At 32.7% G+C, this 18,587-nt stretch overlaps 1 protein-coding gene across 3 annotated transcripts in view; it reads right to left on the bottom strand.

The window, feature by feature from the left end:
- Positions 1-18,587, bottom strand: part of LOC126883279 (uncharacterized) — a 152,621-nt gene that overhangs the window by 45,251 nt on the left and 88,783 nt on the right. For all 3 annotated transcript variants that reach the window (XM_050648617.1, XM_050648616.1, XM_050648618.1), the window contains 2 exons: positions 17,936-18,117; positions 1,366-1,531 (listed from right to left, as the gene is read on the bottom strand). In XM_050648617.1, the coding sequence (XP_050504574.1) occupies positions 1,366-1,531; positions 17,936-18,117 (348 nt within the window). The remainder of the gene's footprint in view (positions 1-1,365; positions 1,532-17,935; positions 18,118-18,587) is intronic.

Raw genomic sequence — 18,587 nt, 5'->3', positions numbered from 1 at the left:
GTATGGATTTGAGAGAAAAAAAAACACTGTGTAATTGACATCGGAAGAGAGCAGTCCAATTTTTATAAAGTGTAGAATCAGTGTAGAGTGGTGTGATCGGCCTTTGCGAGCAGAATCGAAGTTGAAACCAAATCGTCGACCGGTTGAAGAGTTAATTTTCCTGGTCCGAGGGAGATTCCTTTATTTTGTCTGGAACGAGTAGCTGATTATTATCCGTTTGTGCACAAGATATTCGAGCAAGTCCTGTGTGTTTTTCTTGGAAGCAGTTTGGACGAGAGGGACTTTTTCGCAACATCCAGAGAGTACGTGTTGGGAGAATCAAGTACGGCGCAATCCAGAAAACGAGGGAGTGAAGAATAAAAGGTTAGTCAAATCATTTGTCGGAAAGGAGAAAATTTATTTATATCAAAACCATATTTGTTTATTTGTTTATTGAACAATTTTTTTAACGCAGTTAGTCATTTCAAATTTGAGAAATCAATTTAATAGAAGAAAAGCAAAATTCATTCAACTTAGTATGAGTAAATAAGAAATTAATCAAATAAATATTTTGTCAAAACAAGGAGATATCAGAGGTAGAGTTTAATTTATTAAGTTAGAGATTGTCGCAACAAAGATAAATTTTAATATTTTTTTGAATCTTATGTACACGGCTTATTTGATAAAAACAATAGATTACATTTATATGACTTTGAGTGTTTTCAATTTCCTTTTTTCTACCTTGGAAGAAGTAAGCAACCAGAAATACTAGAAGCCACAGATCACAGGTATTGTATCAAATACAAGATTAGCCCTGAGAATAAAATTGATTGGAAAATTTAATTGGAATTTCGTTGTGTTTTTACATAGGCAAGGAATAAAATAATTGCATAATCAATTAAATTAGGAATGTGCTAATTAATCTAAATAAATAGAAAATGTAGAGCATAACAATACATATCTTGATTACAACAATTGAGATAAGAGAACTGGTCGGGCGGAAATAATGAGGAGAACAGGTCGAAAGTAGTCTATTACGTCTACCGAACTCTATGTAGACCGCCATCAAAATCACACATTTTTGTTTCCTATGAAGCCGCTATCTGCAATCTGCGCGGCTTTCCTCACAGCATTACGGGAGAAATACTTCCAGCGGGCGGGCGGTTTGCCAATGGCGACTGCGCGGTTTACCTGTTTTCCTCGTTTTTTTTTGGTATTAGGGTGAAACTTCAAAGGCGGCATTAGGGTGAGATCAAGTAAAACTTGCCCACATATGGATAAGCCCTTAGAGGAAAATCTCTAGGTAAACCGCTACGCTATGCTCTATGCTCACTGCTTTACTATAAACTCAGCCTTAAAGTAAATATAAAAGACTAGTTTACTTACTATGTTTTTCCAGTATTTGAAATTTGCCATCATAAATATGTTTAATAATAAATCTTGCTGGCAACTATTATCAGTATATCGCATCACATCAAAATTGAATGGCGTGCTCACTACGTATTTCCAGTTTGATATAAATATACTAATAAATATGGCGGCTGATATAAACCTAAAAAATACTTATTTTTTTAAATTCATATTAGACAATATTGTTTTGCCTACAAATTAATTATCCCAGAGAACGGTAGTTCTCGCCAGTGGCGCACACTCCCATACAAGCGACACTATATTTACGCGAAATTTTCGAATCTGGCAAGTTGACCACATTAAAAAATGAGCCAAATCCGATCTCATAGTTTAGGAAAAGACCCGTCAATCCACATATTAACCAGCCATTTTAGGGGAAGAGTGTGCGTTTTACGTTTTACGGCTCTCCCCATTTGGGGTCGTACCCATACGGGGTTTTTCGTTCTTGTCCCCAAAACTCCAAAAAATTTCAAAAACTTCTCTACGGATTCTAATAGTATTGATCAGTACCTTTTCTACGCATGTCTAATTTTGAAAATTGGTTATAACATTCAAAAGTTACCGAGCTCAGAAATTTGACTCAATTTCTATTTCAAAAGGGGAAAATGTTTGTGGGCATGTATGCATGTGTCTATGTGGAAAAGTTACACCGATCTGAATTTGTTTTATATGTTTCAAGAGGGAACAGGGCCTACACAGAACCGGTGTAGTAGTGATTTTGACTACCCGTAACTCAAGTTCAAAAAGAGATAGGAAATCTGTAAATACACCAAATCGGTAGCGCCTGAGCCTAGATTTAAAACAGTGCCAAATGTTGTCAGGATTGGACATACACACGACTCGGTATAGTTAAAAAACTGAAAAATGAAGCTTTGAAAATTTTGGTTTTTCGACAATTACTCAAAATTTCCACCTACGAATTGTGTCAATACAGGGTGATTGATTAGTAGGGTAAAGCTCAATAGCTCCGCTATAGTAATAGATGGCAATAAAAGTTAATAAAAAAAATTTTAGCCACCTTTAAGCTTCACATTAAAAAATTAGTTAGAATGTTACAGGGTGTTCGATAACACAAAGGCAGACCTAACTTATGTTTTTTAAATAAAACACCCTATATTTTATTTTATATTCGAAATCCTGTTAACTTCTCCATCACAAAAACATAAAGGTTTGTAATGTTATACAGGGTATTTACAAAGTTATAACCAATTTTGTATGAAAATCGTAACAAGTTCAACTCCCTGTATAAATAAAAATAAGCAAAAGAGCAATGGTTTATTAATGCCATGTTTTTTATTTATTGTCAAAATTTTTAAGAATTATTTGATATTGCTAATTTTCTTTATATCAAATACAGGGTGAGTCAAAACGCAAGTACATTATTTTCGCAGTAATGTTAAATGGAACACCCTGTATTTTATATCATTTTTGAAAATTAACATTAACGTACTTTAATTTTTATTTAACATTCTCTATGCCCAAATTTATTAGTTTTCGAGATATTTTCATTTATCAGAGCAAATTATTTTAGGTGTTTAAATTTATCTAAATTTTAAGTAAGCCATGACTGAATTGACAATTGAAGATTACCGATTATCAATCCGGTAATCAATGTAACACTGTAGCAAATAAAGAAATACAAATAATTTATTAGTAATACATTTTACAAACAAAAACACAACCACTACATGCAACATTTTTGAAACAATTAAAAACTACCTTTTTATGTAAATGCAACAAATAAACAAAGAAAATTAGTAATAAATTTTACAAAAAAACACAAAAACACAAAATACAATATTTTGTGAAGACAATTAAACACTACTTTTGTATGTAAATGTAACAATGTAACAAATAAAGAACGAAACATAATTTATCAGTAATAAATTTCGCAAAAAACATGTTTGAAAAAATTAGAACCTACTTTTAATAAAATATTTTTAATATTTAATTACATAAAAGTTGTTCAAAATCATCTCCTAACACATAGACCTGTCGCCAGGGAGGGTACAACGGCCTCCTTAATTCAGATGGACTCACCAAAGTGTTTTTTATGTATTTTAACCCGTAGAATACGAATTTTTTGGGTAACAGTTGATCCGGATGTCGATAAGATTGTTATAAACAAAGAACTTGAGGAATTACATAGCAGCGATTTTTCGCAAAACAAAACATTTTTTTGTATTTTTTGGGTGATTCTCAGCAAAAAACGGTCTTACAAGCTTTCTCGTAGGATGTATAATTTTCGAGATAAACGCGGTTGAACTTTAAAAAAATCAAAAAAATGCAATTTTTGAACCCGAAAAACTTTTGATTAAAAAATAAAATAGCAATTCTGCTTACTGCATTTGAAATTTTAAGTCAAATTCTATCGGTTTTGATTATTTGCATTGCTAAAAATTAAGTTTTTATTTGTTAAACAAAGCCATAAACATATAGTGTTTTCCGTGTCCAATGCATGGTTTTAATGTACATAATCTACGTAGAAATTGCTGTATGCGCGCCTACTCGTTGGATTTCAAATGAGAAATGCATTGAAAATATCATTCAATCACTATGTGTTTATAGCTTTGTTTAACAATAAAAAAATTAACTTTTAGCAATGAATGTAATTAAAACCGATAGAATTTGACTTGAACTTTCAAATTCCGTAAGCAGAATTGCTACTTTATTTTTCAATCAAAAGTTATTCGGGTTCAAAAATTGCAATTTTTCGATTTTTTTAAGTTTAACCGCGTTTATGTCGAAAACTATGCATCCCACGAAAAAACTTGTAAAAACATTTTTTGCTTAGAATGGCCCAATAAATACAAAAAAATGTTTTGTTTTGCGAAAAATCGCTGTTATGTGATTCCTCAAGTTCTTTGTTTATAACAATCTTATCGACAACCGGATCGACTGTTACCCAAAAAATTCGTATTCTACGGGTCAAAATACATAAAAAAACTTGGGGGAGTCCATTGGAATTAAGGAGGCCGTTGTACTCCCACTGGCGACAGGACTAACATTTATGTACGCCTAAAAACGATCATTGAATGAGCTACTTACTCTACGGAGCATTTGTAAATTAACACATCGAAATACACTTCGTATTCTATTTTTCATCTCATCCCTTGTTGTTGGAGGTATTTTATAAACTTTATTATTAACGTAACCCCAAAAAAATCAGTCCAGTTTATTAAATTCTGGTGATTTGGGTGGCCACGCTACTGGTCCATTGAAAAATGAAAATATCTCGAAAACTAATAAATTTACACATAGGCAATGTTATCTAAAAATTAAAGTACGGTAGTGGTACTTGTCAATACTGATATAAAATACAGGGTGTTCCATTTAAAATTACTGAGAAAATATTGTACTTGCGTTTTGACTCACCCTGTATTTGATATAAAGAAAATTAGCAATATCGACCATTCTTGAAAATTTTGACAATACGTCAAAAGATATGGTATTAATAAACCATTGTTGTTTTGCTTACTTTTATTTATACAGGGAGTTGAACTTGTTACGTTTTTCATATAAAATTGGTTATAACTTTGTAGATACCCTGTATAACATAACAAACCTTTATATTTTTGTGATGGAGAAGTTAAGGTGATACAGTAGCGATCAACAGGTAGCCAAAACGCTTTCCAAGATTGCGGCTGTAATTTTGAATATTTTTTCGAGATATTTGGCACACGTATTCGTAATATAATAAAGAATGGCGGTACAGAGCCCCATTTGAAAAATATATTAATATGTGGAAATTACTCTGTAATTAAATACAATATTAAAAAAACGAGCGTGTACCGCCATTAAGAAGAACAAAAAAATACACTTTCTTCAAATAAACTTTTTTATCCGATGCCTAGATTTTGTGTCATTTTGGAACTAATAATGAAATAAAAAATTTTAGTAGTTCCAAAATGACACAAAATCTAGGCATCAGTTAAAAAAGTTTATTTGAAGAAAGTGTATTTTTTGTTCTTTTTAATGGCGGTACAGGCTCGTTTTTTTAATATTGTATTTAATTACAGAGTAATTTCCACATATTAATATATTTTTCAAATTGGGCTCTGTACCGCCATTCTTTATTATATTACGAATACGTGTGCCAAATATCTCGAAAAAATATTCACAATTACAGCCGCAATCTTGGAACGCGTTTTCGCTACCTGTTGATCGCTACTGTTTCCTCTTAACAGGATTTCGAATTTAAAATAAAATATTGGGTGTTTTATTTAAAAAAACAAAATTTTGGTCTGCCACTGTGTTATCGAACACCCTGTAACCCTTTACTATACTGTACTGAGCTTTACCCTACTAATCAATCACCCTGTATATTCCCTATATCCGGGAAAATTCGAATTTTTAAGTTATAGGCCTCATAAGTATGATCGTGTCCATCAAGTTCATGTCCGATGAGGAAAACTGTTTTTAAGCTCACTAAATCCTATAATAAATTCAGATATCATATCTGACCCTTGGGTGCATCAAACCAGACTAAGTTAAAGAAGTTCACAAAATTACATATTTGGAAAATGTCATAAGTGACCAACTATACTAAATTTACAAAACAAGACAAGTTAAATGCTACTAGGAGCACTCCCGAATCATAATTTACAATGTTTAAACTTTGGAAATAATGATTTGGGATTTACAATGTATGTACATTGTAAATTATAATTCGGGGGTACTCCTAGTAGCATTTAACGTGTCTTGGTTTGTTTATTTTTACTGTGTCTTGATTGTAAATTTAGTACAGATCTAGATAAGAATAAAACGCAGGATGACTAAAACTACTGGTTAATTGCTATGTTTTGTCTGTAGTTTAATATATAGAAGAAGTGTGGAAATCTGTGGAATGTGAATTCATAGACGGATGCTGAAAAACTAATGAGCAAGAAAAAAGTAATCAAGAAGTAATAAGGAGGGTCAACAAATATGGGTATTGTTCATATAAATGTACTATATGCGGTTTTTTATTTTATTTCGAGTTCTGTTTTAGATATTTTTGTAAATCCAAAACTATTGAAAAGAACGGAGTTGTTTCGAGAAGCATTTTTTTGGTTTGGCTGCAAAAGTGTTACAAATATTTTTTATTTATCGTCAAACCTTAAAATCGTCACTTCCGTAACTGTCCTACAGTCACAATTTGTAGTTTAAACCCAAATATATGTAACACTTTTTGACGTATATACCTTTTAGAGTCATTTATATAGAAAATAAATATTTAACTTTTTAGTTAAATATAAAAAAAAAATAGTTCTTACCAATAAAAATATTGTAGATTAGAAAGTTATGTCCCAGACCTCTCGCATCATTTCGGTAACACAACTTTTATGCGAAGAAATCTACAATACCGACTTAACTTGTTGTTTATTTCTTTCGAGTTCCATGTTCGCGCGTAGCGTATGTATGAGTTAGTGGCAGTGGTTTTTAAGTAATATGGTAAGTTTTTTTAATAAATTAATGAATGACTGATTTTTTCGGCGTATACTTATTATTGACCATTTCGGTAACTACTTTTTCATCGAAGTTTTTGCCTCAGATAAGCAATATAATGTATTTTTCTTTAAAAAAATAGGACATGTTTAATAACCTCAAAAATTCTAATAATCTTAGTTACTCCTAGAGGGAGCTAAATTACGAAATATAAGATTTCGTCATTTCGGTAACGTCATTTCGGCAACATTTTTAAAAGTAATATTGTGTTACCAAAATGATATTTTGTTACAGAAATGATTAGTTTCTTTTTATTTATAGATGATGGACAGCGAAAAATTAAAATGTTTAAAAGAAAAATTAACACAAGATAGAAAAAATTCCTACGAATTAAATTTAAAAAATAAAGAAGAAAAGAAGAAGAAAAAAAAATAAAAATAAAACTGTTTTAAATCCTAAAAAGTCCGAAATTTTTGAAGAAGATAGGATGACTAAGTCTTCAACTTCAAATGGATATTCTTCGGCCCAAACTAGCATTTTCAAGCCTAAAATTCAAGTCAATTTCAAGTTCGAACAGAATAAACGTAATGTCGAGCCGAAAAAAACATTGAAACTTGAACTGAAAAAAAAAAAGTAAATAATATCCACGACAATAATAATGATAAAACAGCGCAAGCAAAAATAAAAAAAGAGTACTTGCAGAATAATAGAACACCAACGAAAATAAAAATTAAAAAGAGGAAATGTAACGAAAAGATGAAAGAAGAAGTAAGAAAAAGAGTTCAGAAACATAGAATGAAATTAACAGAGCAGCAACTTGAAGAAAAAAGAAGAAAAGATCGAGAGCGATACAAAAAAAAAAGAAAGAAGAATGACAAGTTAAGTTTATAAAAGGCTTGACACCACGACATCAAAGAATAAAAAGAAAGGAATGGAGTAAAAACAGCAAAATATATAGAGAGAAGAAAAAAATGAAAGCTGAAACCGAAAGATTTGCTAGAGATAATTCACCCGCAACAAGTGAAGATGAAGTTACAATTGCAAATCAGGACGACCCATTTCATGAGGATCTTGCGGAAAATTTAGATGTTATGGATGTTGTCATAAAGAAAAACACACCTTCAAGGCAAAAAAATGTTGGCCGACAAATAGTGAAAAAAGGAAAATCTTCGTGTTATAGAAAATTAAAAAAGGCAGAATTAAAAATTAGAGACCTAACCAAACAGTTGGCAAGAGATGGAAAAAGGTTACAAAGGGAGAAATCTAAATTTAAACAATTTTTAAAACAAAAAAAAGAAAAAGAATCTCCTGAAACAAGGGTGACTAAATTGATAGCTGATATCGAACTTCCAGATAAAATCAAAAGAAAGTTAATTTTTGGGGAAGTTATTAAAGATCAATTAGAAGAAAACGCCAAAATGTTAAAAAATCACAAAGCTAAGAATACGTTATCGATTGTGTCTGGAAGCATAATAAATAAATACCGTTTAAGGGGCGAGACTTCAAAAATACTTTCGTACAGAATGCATCGCAAATTCATTAATAATTCCCAATACGAAAGAAAGAAACGTAACCATGCAGTTACCCAAAAGTTGTCAAAATCAGTTCAAATTTTTTTAGAAAGGGATGAAAACTCAAAAATGTGTCCAGGAAAAAAGGATTATATAACTAAAATTAAAGTTAAAAAACAAAAACGTATTATGTTGGATTCTCTTTGCAAATTACACAAAAAATATTTAGCAACTGAATTCGCATTTCAAGTTTCCAGAACAACTTTTTGTAGATTTAGACCTTTTTGGGTAGTCGCTCCCAAGCAAAGTGATAGAGAAACTTGCGCTTGCTCAAAGCATTCAAATGTAGAAATGATATGTGCATCACTGTATAATGCTAAAACTATACCAACTAAGAAACCGGACGAACTTTTGAAAGCTATGGTTTGTGATGAAAAAGATATAGATTGCATGCTGCGCAATTGTTCTAGATGCAAAGAAAGAACAATTCCTGTAAAAAGCGAAGTAAATGAAAATTTAAACAAAATCATAACATAAGCAGTGTGGGAATCAAAAGCCGAAAAAAGGGAAATCAAAGGAGAGTTTAAAGATGTTCGCAAAACAGTAAAAATTCAAAAAAATGATATTGTTAAAAACATTTTTAAAAATTTTACAGGTTCAATTTACGCCGTACATGAAGCATGTTTTTTATGCGACACCAGCAGAAAGAATTGCAAAGACTAAAACAGTTCTTGCAACCAAATGAACTTTTACTACAGATTGATTTTTCCGAAAATTATGTTGCAAAATATGAAAGCGAAATCCAGTCAATGCATTTTGGTGCTTCAAAAAAGCAGATTATTTCACTACACACTGGTGTTTACTATTACAGAACAGAAAGTGATGCTCTTGTAAAATCTCAGAGCTTTTGTTCAGTCAGTGACAATCTAGATCATCAAGCACACGCAATATGGGCCCACTTACATACCATTTTATTGGAGTTGGCTAACAGGTTTCCCAATATTACACAAGTACATTTTTTATCTGATGGTCCTACATCTCAGTATAAAAATAGAAATAACTGTTTCTTGATGTCCAAGAAAATTCCCCAGTATTTTAAAAATATTGAGTCAATGTCCTGGAATTATAGTGAAAGTGGCCATGGCAAGGGACCCATGCATGGTGTAGGAGGATCACTCAAACGAAAAGCTGATAGATTGGTGTTGCAAGGACAAGACATAATATGTGCAGGTGACTTTGTACATAAGCTTAAAGAAAGTTCGGTTAAAATTTGGGAAGTTTTGGAAGAAGAAATAAAAGACGCAAAACTTGAAATCCCAAATAATATTAGTCAAGTTCCAAATATTATGTCTATGCACCAAGTGACATGGGGCAAAAAATTTGCAGACAAACTATTTTTAAGAAAACTTAGCTGTTTTGCATGCAAATTTGATGATCCCTGCATTCATTACAGTTTGAAGCCATCAGTGGTACTAATTGCTGCAAAAACTAAAAGTATCCTTTTTATAAAATATTGAAATGTTATTTGCAAAAGTAGTTCTTCTTTTTCTTAATCACTATTTACCAGATTTTAAGAAACAGAAATTACAATCTGTTGGTGGAACCTCCAAACAAGAACAATATATTAGTCCCAATCTGACTTTGGCTTCAAAAAATTGTTCTGACATGGAACTCTCTAATGTCTCCAGTATCCTTTTTTAATAAGTTATATTTTTACTGCGTAGCAGTGTTCAAAATTATATCCTTAATAATTTGTCTTTAATTATTTATTTAATGAAAGTTCAGTTAATAATACATTTTTGCATAACTAATATGAATACACTTTCCTTAACATTGTGAAACAGATGTGTCGTCGTTTTCTTTAGATGAAGATGAAAAAAATACAATACCTAAAATTAAGATAATTTCAAATATTTTATTACAGACTTTTGAAAGGAATGTTAAAGAGACAAAAGGTCTTTGCTACGACTGTACTTTTAGTTTAAACATCCAAAATGAAGGACGCAAATGTTTCGACTGTAGCAGAACTTATCATCTTAAATGCATTGTTAAACATCACTTTAACAAAAATAGTGAAACATTTCTTTGCCCTACATGTTTTAGAAAATAAAATTAAACACAATAATTATCTAATTCCCCATTTACGTTTGCGTTCCTTGTTTTGTTGTTCGTTTTTCGTTTTTATGGCAATAAATACATAGTTATAAATGTGCGTTTTCTTTAAAATAATATAAGGGTTATCATTTCGGAAACGTTGAGTCATTTCGGTAACGCCTGCAAAATAATTTTTTTTACATAATTTTTTTAACTAAAACCAGAAAAAACATTATAGTTGTTAATTATAAATAAAGTATAAGCTAACAAGTTGAAAAAACACTACCATTAATTTCATTAGAGCAATTTAGAATAAAATAAAGTCAAATATATTGTGCATTTAAAAAAAAATAATAATTGCAACATAAGAAAAACAGTTTTAAACTTTAGCTACCACCTAAGATGACTTGTAGTAAAATACTATCATTTTAGGTTAGTTTTTAAAAAATAAAAAAATTTAAAAATGTATTTAGTCCTATTTATAGTGTGTTACCGAAATGACTATTTTTTTGCTGTTTCACACCAAAAAGAACGATTAAAAAATATCTATTGCTAATTAAGCTCTGCTTTCATAAAATCATAAAACTTAGAGTATGTAAGAACTCAAAACAATAAAAAACATAACTTAATTACGAACTTTATTTTTTTAGTATTATAAAAGTCAAATTAACCATTTATATGAACAGTAACCATATAGAGAATTGCTAAAAACTGTTAAACACCGGAAAATGTTTTATTTGTGACATATTTTGTGACACGAAATCAAAGTAGAATACTACAGCTGATCCTTAAAAACAAAATAGAAGATCGTAGAGGTAGAGATGTAGGAAGGAAACAGGCTTCTTGGTTAAGAAATATTCGTGAATGGACTCAGATATCAAATCCATTTAAATTATTCTATGTGGCAGAAGATCGAGTAACTTTTGCAATCTTGACCACTTACTTCGAATAATTCTGATAAGGCATTTGAAGAAGAAATGGACTTAAATAAAATAAAGAGGGATTTTTAACACCAAAAGAAATGTTAAATATTTTGTTTTCCACTTCTTGGCTTTATATGTATTTCGATGATTTGATTTGTCCATCTTCTATTAGTGTACCTTCAAAAATGTGTGGGTTTAAATTTTGTTTGTAAGATTATTCTCTTTATCGTCGTTAGGATTTTCTTCTTATTTATTCTCAGTATTGCTTTCGTCTTCAGTAACTAATTAATTTTCTTGGTTAAAGCGCCTCAAATATAAGGAAATTTTGCTACGCAGTGGCCACAGCGGTTAGTTAGCTTTCTATGTATATTCATCTATGCGATGACACATAGTTTTTAATGAGTGAAAATAATTTCGACCACGAGTCAGTAATCTGTTAACCGAGATACAGTAGTACCAAGCGGCGCCGCTAGGAGAACACTCCAATAATGCGTCGCAGATTACTTACATGAAACGTGGTCATTTGTACTCTAAAACCGAGTAAGGTATAACAAAAAACAAAATAATCGTTTCGTTTTGATTCAATTCGAGTCTCTTGCCATCCCCTGACACCTGGTGTTTCGGAATCTATCCCTTGTCAAAGAGGCTTTACAAGAAGACTGAATTGCACCATAACGAAACGAAAAATAACTGCAGATATTAAAATATTTGCAGCGGACAGTGGCGTGCTGGACATATAAACGAATCGGTGCAATCACCGAGAGGCCGCGGCCTTTTGGGGCCGGTCAAATAAGTCTTTTTCACAAAAAATTTTAGATTAACAATTTTTTTTTAATTTCTAATCGAATGATATTAAAACATTTCAAAAATATTTTATTTCCATACATAGTGTTCGAGCCATTTGAAAAATATTGCATTAATTCCAGTTGTCTTATACACACCCTGTATTTCAAAACGGTTAAAATTAAGAGGTTCAATTGAGCCATGAATAGGCATTATTCGGCGAATAATATAAACACAGATTTTTACACAAAATACGACTCAGCAATTATATATTTTGTTCAGATATGTGTTTCTGGAAAAAGTTCGTCAAGTATTTTTGGATGTTTTCGGTTTTGCTGAGTGGACAGAACCAGGCGGAGTATAACGGTTATCTTGAAATTAGCGAGGATAGATTCATTAGAAATATATAATCATATGTATAATTTATAATATTTCGATCGAGGATCGTGATTTCCTCCAATATTCCTTACAATTTTATTCCATTGCTCTCTATATTTAGCTTCTCTAAGAGCTTCGCAGAATGACTTTCGAGCTGAATTCTTAATTGAATCGGACCATCTAGTTCGTGATCGTCCTCTTGATCTTCTCCCCGGAACGTTTCCAGAGACAATTAATATCTCCAAGCTATCGTCACCTCTGCGAACCACGTGACCGAATAATGGCAGAATTCGTTGCAGATATATTGTGGAGAGCCTTTTTTTAATTTCGAGTTGGTTTAGAATGGAAACGTTTATCCTATGAGCTGTCCAAGGTATGCGCAGCATTCTTCTCCAGCAACACATCTCAAAGGCATCCGCTCTCAAAAGCACCAAACTTGGACTCAATGAGTCCAAGCATCTCCCCGTATTGAAATATTGAGAATACAAGGGAATTCACCAGTCTCATCTTGATATTTTGAGAGATAAATCTATCTTTCCAAACTTTAGTTAGGCGACTCATCGCATTTTTTGCCATACCAATACGTCTACGAACTCCTACTTCACAGTTACCATCGTTAGTTATACTAGACCCGAGATAGACAAAGGTGTTTACTATCTGATATTCCTGTAGCATGTTAGTCAGTTGAATAGTGTCGAATCTGTCGAAAACCATTATTTTTGTCACACTTTGGCACAAAATAGTGGCCTTAAAATCAACCAGAACAAAACAAAAAATATGCAGGTAAGTAAAAACACAGAAATAAGGCAGCCACAAAATGTAACAATAGGAGAATACAACATTGAAGGGATAAAAAACTTTACATACTTGGGATCCCTAGTCACATCTGATAATAACGTAGCAGAGGAAGTGAAGAGGCGAATATTTATTGCCAATAAAAGTTAACATGGCTTAATTCGGCAACTAAGATCAGAAAACGTCGCAAGGAAAACAAAATGCCAAATATACAAAACCTTAATAAGACCGGTACTTACATACGGCTCAGAAACCTGGACACTCACTAAAAGAGAGGAAACATTGCTAGCCACCTTTGAAAGAAAAATCTTGCGACACATATATAAGGGCACAAAAGAAAATGGAATTTGGCGAAGAAGGTACAACTTTGAACTATACGAAATATACCAGGATCCGGATATCATAACATTCATTAAAATAGGACGGCTGCGTTGGATGGGACATGTAGAAAGAATGGAAGAAGGCGAAATACCAAACAAAATATTCAAACAGATGTCAGTAGGAAAAAGAAAAAGAGGAAGACCGAAGCTGAGATATTTAGAACAAATAGAAAATGATATTTTTTTTTCTCTGATTCTGGCCTTGGTTTAGAACTAGAACCTTTAGCCACGTAATTGGATACCTTATCACTAACTCAGGTGTAATGTGTAGTGTGTGTGTTGAGTAAGTGTCTTGTTACTTTGCAAAGTCGACGTCATTGTCTTTGCAAAGAGACGCTAATTGTATCCGAACGTCTGCGGGCCCTCCGGTGAGTAAGAAAATGATATAAAAACCTTAAAAATAAAAAACTGGAGAAAAAAAAAACGAAACAGATCAGAGTGGAGAAGAATCCTGGAAAAGGCCAAGACTCAGAAAGGGCTGTCGAGCCAATGATGATGATGATGAATACATCTACGAACTCCTACTTCACAGTTACCATCGTTAGATATACTAGACCCGAGATAGACAAAGGTGTTTACTATCTGATATTCCTGTAGCATGTTAGTCAGTTGAATAGTGTCGAATCTGTCGAACATCATTATTTTTGTCTTGGTCTTAGCTTTATTGATTTTCACAGCAACTTTATTGCTTTCGTACTCAACTCTTCTCAGGAGATCAAACATTTCTAACAACGTATGCTGCATCAATTTAACATAACCGCCAGAATCTTTAACATGTTAATTTCCCCCAAAAAGACAAAATTCATGGTTATAACAGCAAATCCAATAAGATGTAAATTGGAGGTGGAGGGCTGATAGAACATATAGACATCACACTATCTAGCTACGGAAGGCTGGAAACAGAAGTGGAAGATCAAATGAATAAAAATATCGAAAAAGAAATGAAAGGCAGAATTTACAAAATAGTCATCAGACCAATAATGACATACGCGGCAGAAACACGACCCGACACGGAGAGTACAAAAAAATTGCTCGAAACAGCGGAAATGAAAACCCTTCGAAAATCGATGGTAAGATTCTGTGGGATACAGAGCTAGAAGAACAGATATACAACGGAGATTCAAGGTGGACAATGTTAATAACTGAATAAGAAACAGAAGAATATAATGGAATGACCAAATACGCCAAATGACAAGAAATAGAATAGTAAGGACAGCGAGAGACAGTTGCCCAATAGAAAGACGATGAGTGGGTAGAAGTTGAAAACGATGGAACGACAACTTACTAGAGGCACATTGAAAAAACAGACAGTCATATTTATACAAATATAAGAAGAAGAAGAAGAATTATTTTTGTTTTATAAATAAGAAACAATTTTCTGATAATAGAAGGTATAATAAGGATGGGAGGCCGCTTTTCTATAAAATCACCGGGCCGCTTAATAAGTTCCAGCACGCCACTGGCAGCGGAGTGTGGTTAGACTGTCATCTAATGGAGAATGACGAAATGAGTGAAAATAATTTCGACCACGAGTCAGTAATCTATTAACCGAGATACAGTAGAACCAAGCGGCGCCGCTAGGAGAACACTGCAATAATGCGTCGCAGATTACTTTAATGAAACGTGGTCATTTGTACTCTAAAACCTAGTAAGCGAGTAAACAAATTGAATCAAAACGAAACGATTATTTTGTTTTTTGTTATACCTTACTCGGTTTTAGGGTACAAATGACCACGTTTCATTAAAGTAATCTGCGACGCATTATTGGAGTGTTCTCCTAGCGGCGCCGCTTGGTACTACTGTATATCGGTTAACAGATTACTGACTCGTGGTCGAAATTATTTTCACTCATTTCGTCATTCCCCGTTAGAAGACAGTCTAACCACACTCCGCTGCAAATATTTTAATATTTGCAGTTATTTTTCGTTTCGTTATGGTGCAATTCAGTCTTCTTGTAAAGCCTCTTTGACAAGGGACATATTCCGAAACACCAGGTGTCAGGGGATGGCAAGAGACTCGAATTGAATCAAAACGAAACGATTACATAGTTTTTAGTCGTCTGTTTAGATTCAGCAAGTACATTTGGATAGAAAGTGTTTTGAAAAGGCAAGTGAAAAGGATTTGTGCAGAATTGTGTTTATTTTGTTATACTCATATAAATAAGTAATTATAAGTAAGTGAATAATACTTATTACAGATTTTAACATATTTTTTTATTAGTCTAAGCTAAAATTAATCATGAACGACAACAAGCACCTCTTCAGGTCTTATGGGATGAAGCAGACAGTGACGAATGTATTGACAAGAGTGATTCGGAAGTAAGTGAAGCAATAGGCAATGTTAGTGTAAATAGTGACTATCCTGACCAGCTTCAAGATGTTGAAGTTCCAGATATGACAGACAACTAAACGTAAAGATATTTTTTGAGATTAATTAACTCTTACAGTTGCTGGAGTTTGTCACACCCCACATGTCTGTTAGTGTCGAAAAATTCACCTGTCGGATGCCAGGTTAAAAAAGTGATCATTAAATATACATTTTAATGCACCTGAATGCCATACGTGCTTCAAATGTAAGGAAAATAAAATGTTTGTTTAGTATAACTTACTAGTAATTATCTATATAATAATTGTTTCCAACGGGCTTTTAATTTGGTCCCTGTGTTAGCTTGTCTGGGAGTCTAAGTGGCAGTCTTGTCTTCCCTTAACTATTCACTGAGTGACGGTAACACCTCGCACATTCCTCAAGGATTGTTGAAGTTAAACTCCTGTTGCGTGTCGATTTCTCAAGGCACCTAGGACAATAAATCGATCATCCATCTCTGACATTACCCGTCGCCGACCGGATCCTGGTCTTCGATTATAGCTACCGGTCTCCTGGTATTGACCGTAAGCCCTTGAAACAGCAGACTGCGTCATAAGAAGGCGACGGGCGTCAGTCCTCTGACTAAAGTACCCTTGTAGTTATACAATTACCTGGACCGTCTTCACTGGTGAAGTATCCATTTTATAAAATATTCACTTACTGCTCTTTGAAGTGTACACAGAGATCAACGTTTGAAAAGCGACTGAGACGACCACTGAAACTCATAGAAGTCTAAATTGCGTAGAACATGCCCGTTATAATGGTTTCTGCATTCCCTATGTTATACAGAATGTAGGTTGGCAAACTTTACAACACATTACCAATTTGCATAAAACAATTATTATTTTTTGTAAGCTTTAATAGAAAATATTTTTTGGATTAGTTGTTTTGATTAAAAGTAACATGAAATTAATAATCATAAACTACAATTGATCGAGTGGTCTCTGGTGAAACACGATCAGCCGTAATTTATTTATCTATGCTAGCATGAATTAGAACATTTTTTTAAACTATTTTTGATCTTTAAGATCTTTATGCACTACATATGGTAGGGGAACCCAAGCGCGGATTTTTGCAGGTACTCGAGTGCGTCAGATTATCATATGGGGAGAAGTACCCTGCAGAGGTACCTCTACCATATATTGGCTCTTAACACAGGGAAGTTCGTTAAGGGGGGCCCGAAAAAAATCTATCCTTAAAACTACTCGAAATTGTCAGATTAAGATCAGGAATGTTAAGTACATACAAAATAGTGTATATTTAGAAAATACGACGATTTGAGCGGGGCGTAAGAAAATGGGTGAGTCAAAAAGTTTCACAAAAAAAGCGAATATTTCGCGAAATGAACGTCAGATCGAAAAACTAAAAAATTCGTCTTTAATATTTTTCAAAAACCTATCGAAAGGTACTAAACATGACCTCCCACGGAGAGGGGTGGGGGTAAATTTAAAATTTGAATACAAACTCGCGATATTCCTCAAAATGAACATCAGATCGAAAAACTGCAAAATACACTTTCAAAACGTTTTTGTAAAATCTATCGAATGGTACCAAACACGACCACCACGGAGGTGGGGTGAGGGGCTACTTTAAAATCTTAAATGGGACCCCCCAATTTTTATTGCAGATTTGGATTCCTTACGTAAAAATAAGCAACTTTTATTGGAGTCATTTTTTCGAATTATAGATAGATGGCGCTATAATCTGAAAAATCGATTGTTGGAAATGGAAAATTAAATTAAAAAATGGAAAGTCCCCATTAAAATGTAAAATTTTACTTAACGTTTTTTGGTTTTAGGAGCTAATAATCACAACCCAATAGGTCCCCATAACGCTTGAGTGACTGCACATTTAGCATACTTTGCTCCCCTACCATTATATTATAACTTACCTGAAATATCTGTTAACTATTATAACGACGACGTTTCTTAAAGTTATTTTGCCGCTATTTTCGAACGTTTTGTATAATTGGACAGTAGCAAGCCAAGACGATACTACAAAGAAGTATAAAACTATAAAAGTGCCCCAAGCTAGTAAATACTTGCTCCAGTACTGTGCCTCTCCAGTGTAAAGCTAAAACATTTAAGAGATTCAAAAATAAAATAGTCTCATATAGGGGAGTCAATAGAGAACGAAAGTATGTATTCTTTCGGAAAAATTCAAACAAGCTTATATTTTTCTAAAACTTTTTTTGTTGGTTTATATACATGTTAAGGTAAAAAGTTCTACTCACAGATTTAGCCGCTAGTTGTTTATTAATTGTTTAAACAATAACAATTTTTTTTATAAATAATTTTAAAAATATCGTTGAATTTATCATTTTTCTTTGCTAAAAAATGTTTCTATTTTGTTTTTGATTATGCTGAATCCGCATATTATGGCATTAAAATTTGAAAATTCAAAAATTTTGAGCTGTTACACAGTATGTCTGAGGAACTACGAACCATATGGGAAACTCTTTTATTATCAATTTTACGAAAAAAAAATTATTCTCCGTAAAATGATCTGCATAGTCTAAAATCTAAAACTCAACCATCAGATAT

Source organism: Diabrotica virgifera, chromosome 4 (genome assembly GCF_917563875.1).
Source record: "Diabrotica virgifera virgifera chromosome 4, PGI_DIABVI_V3a".
Classification (NCBI taxonomy): Eukaryota; Metazoa; Arthropoda; class Insecta; order Coleoptera; family Chrysomelidae; genus Diabrotica; species Diabrotica virgifera.
Note: the sequence above shows the minus strand (reverse complement) of the source record. Positions and strands in the feature narration are given on the sequence as shown.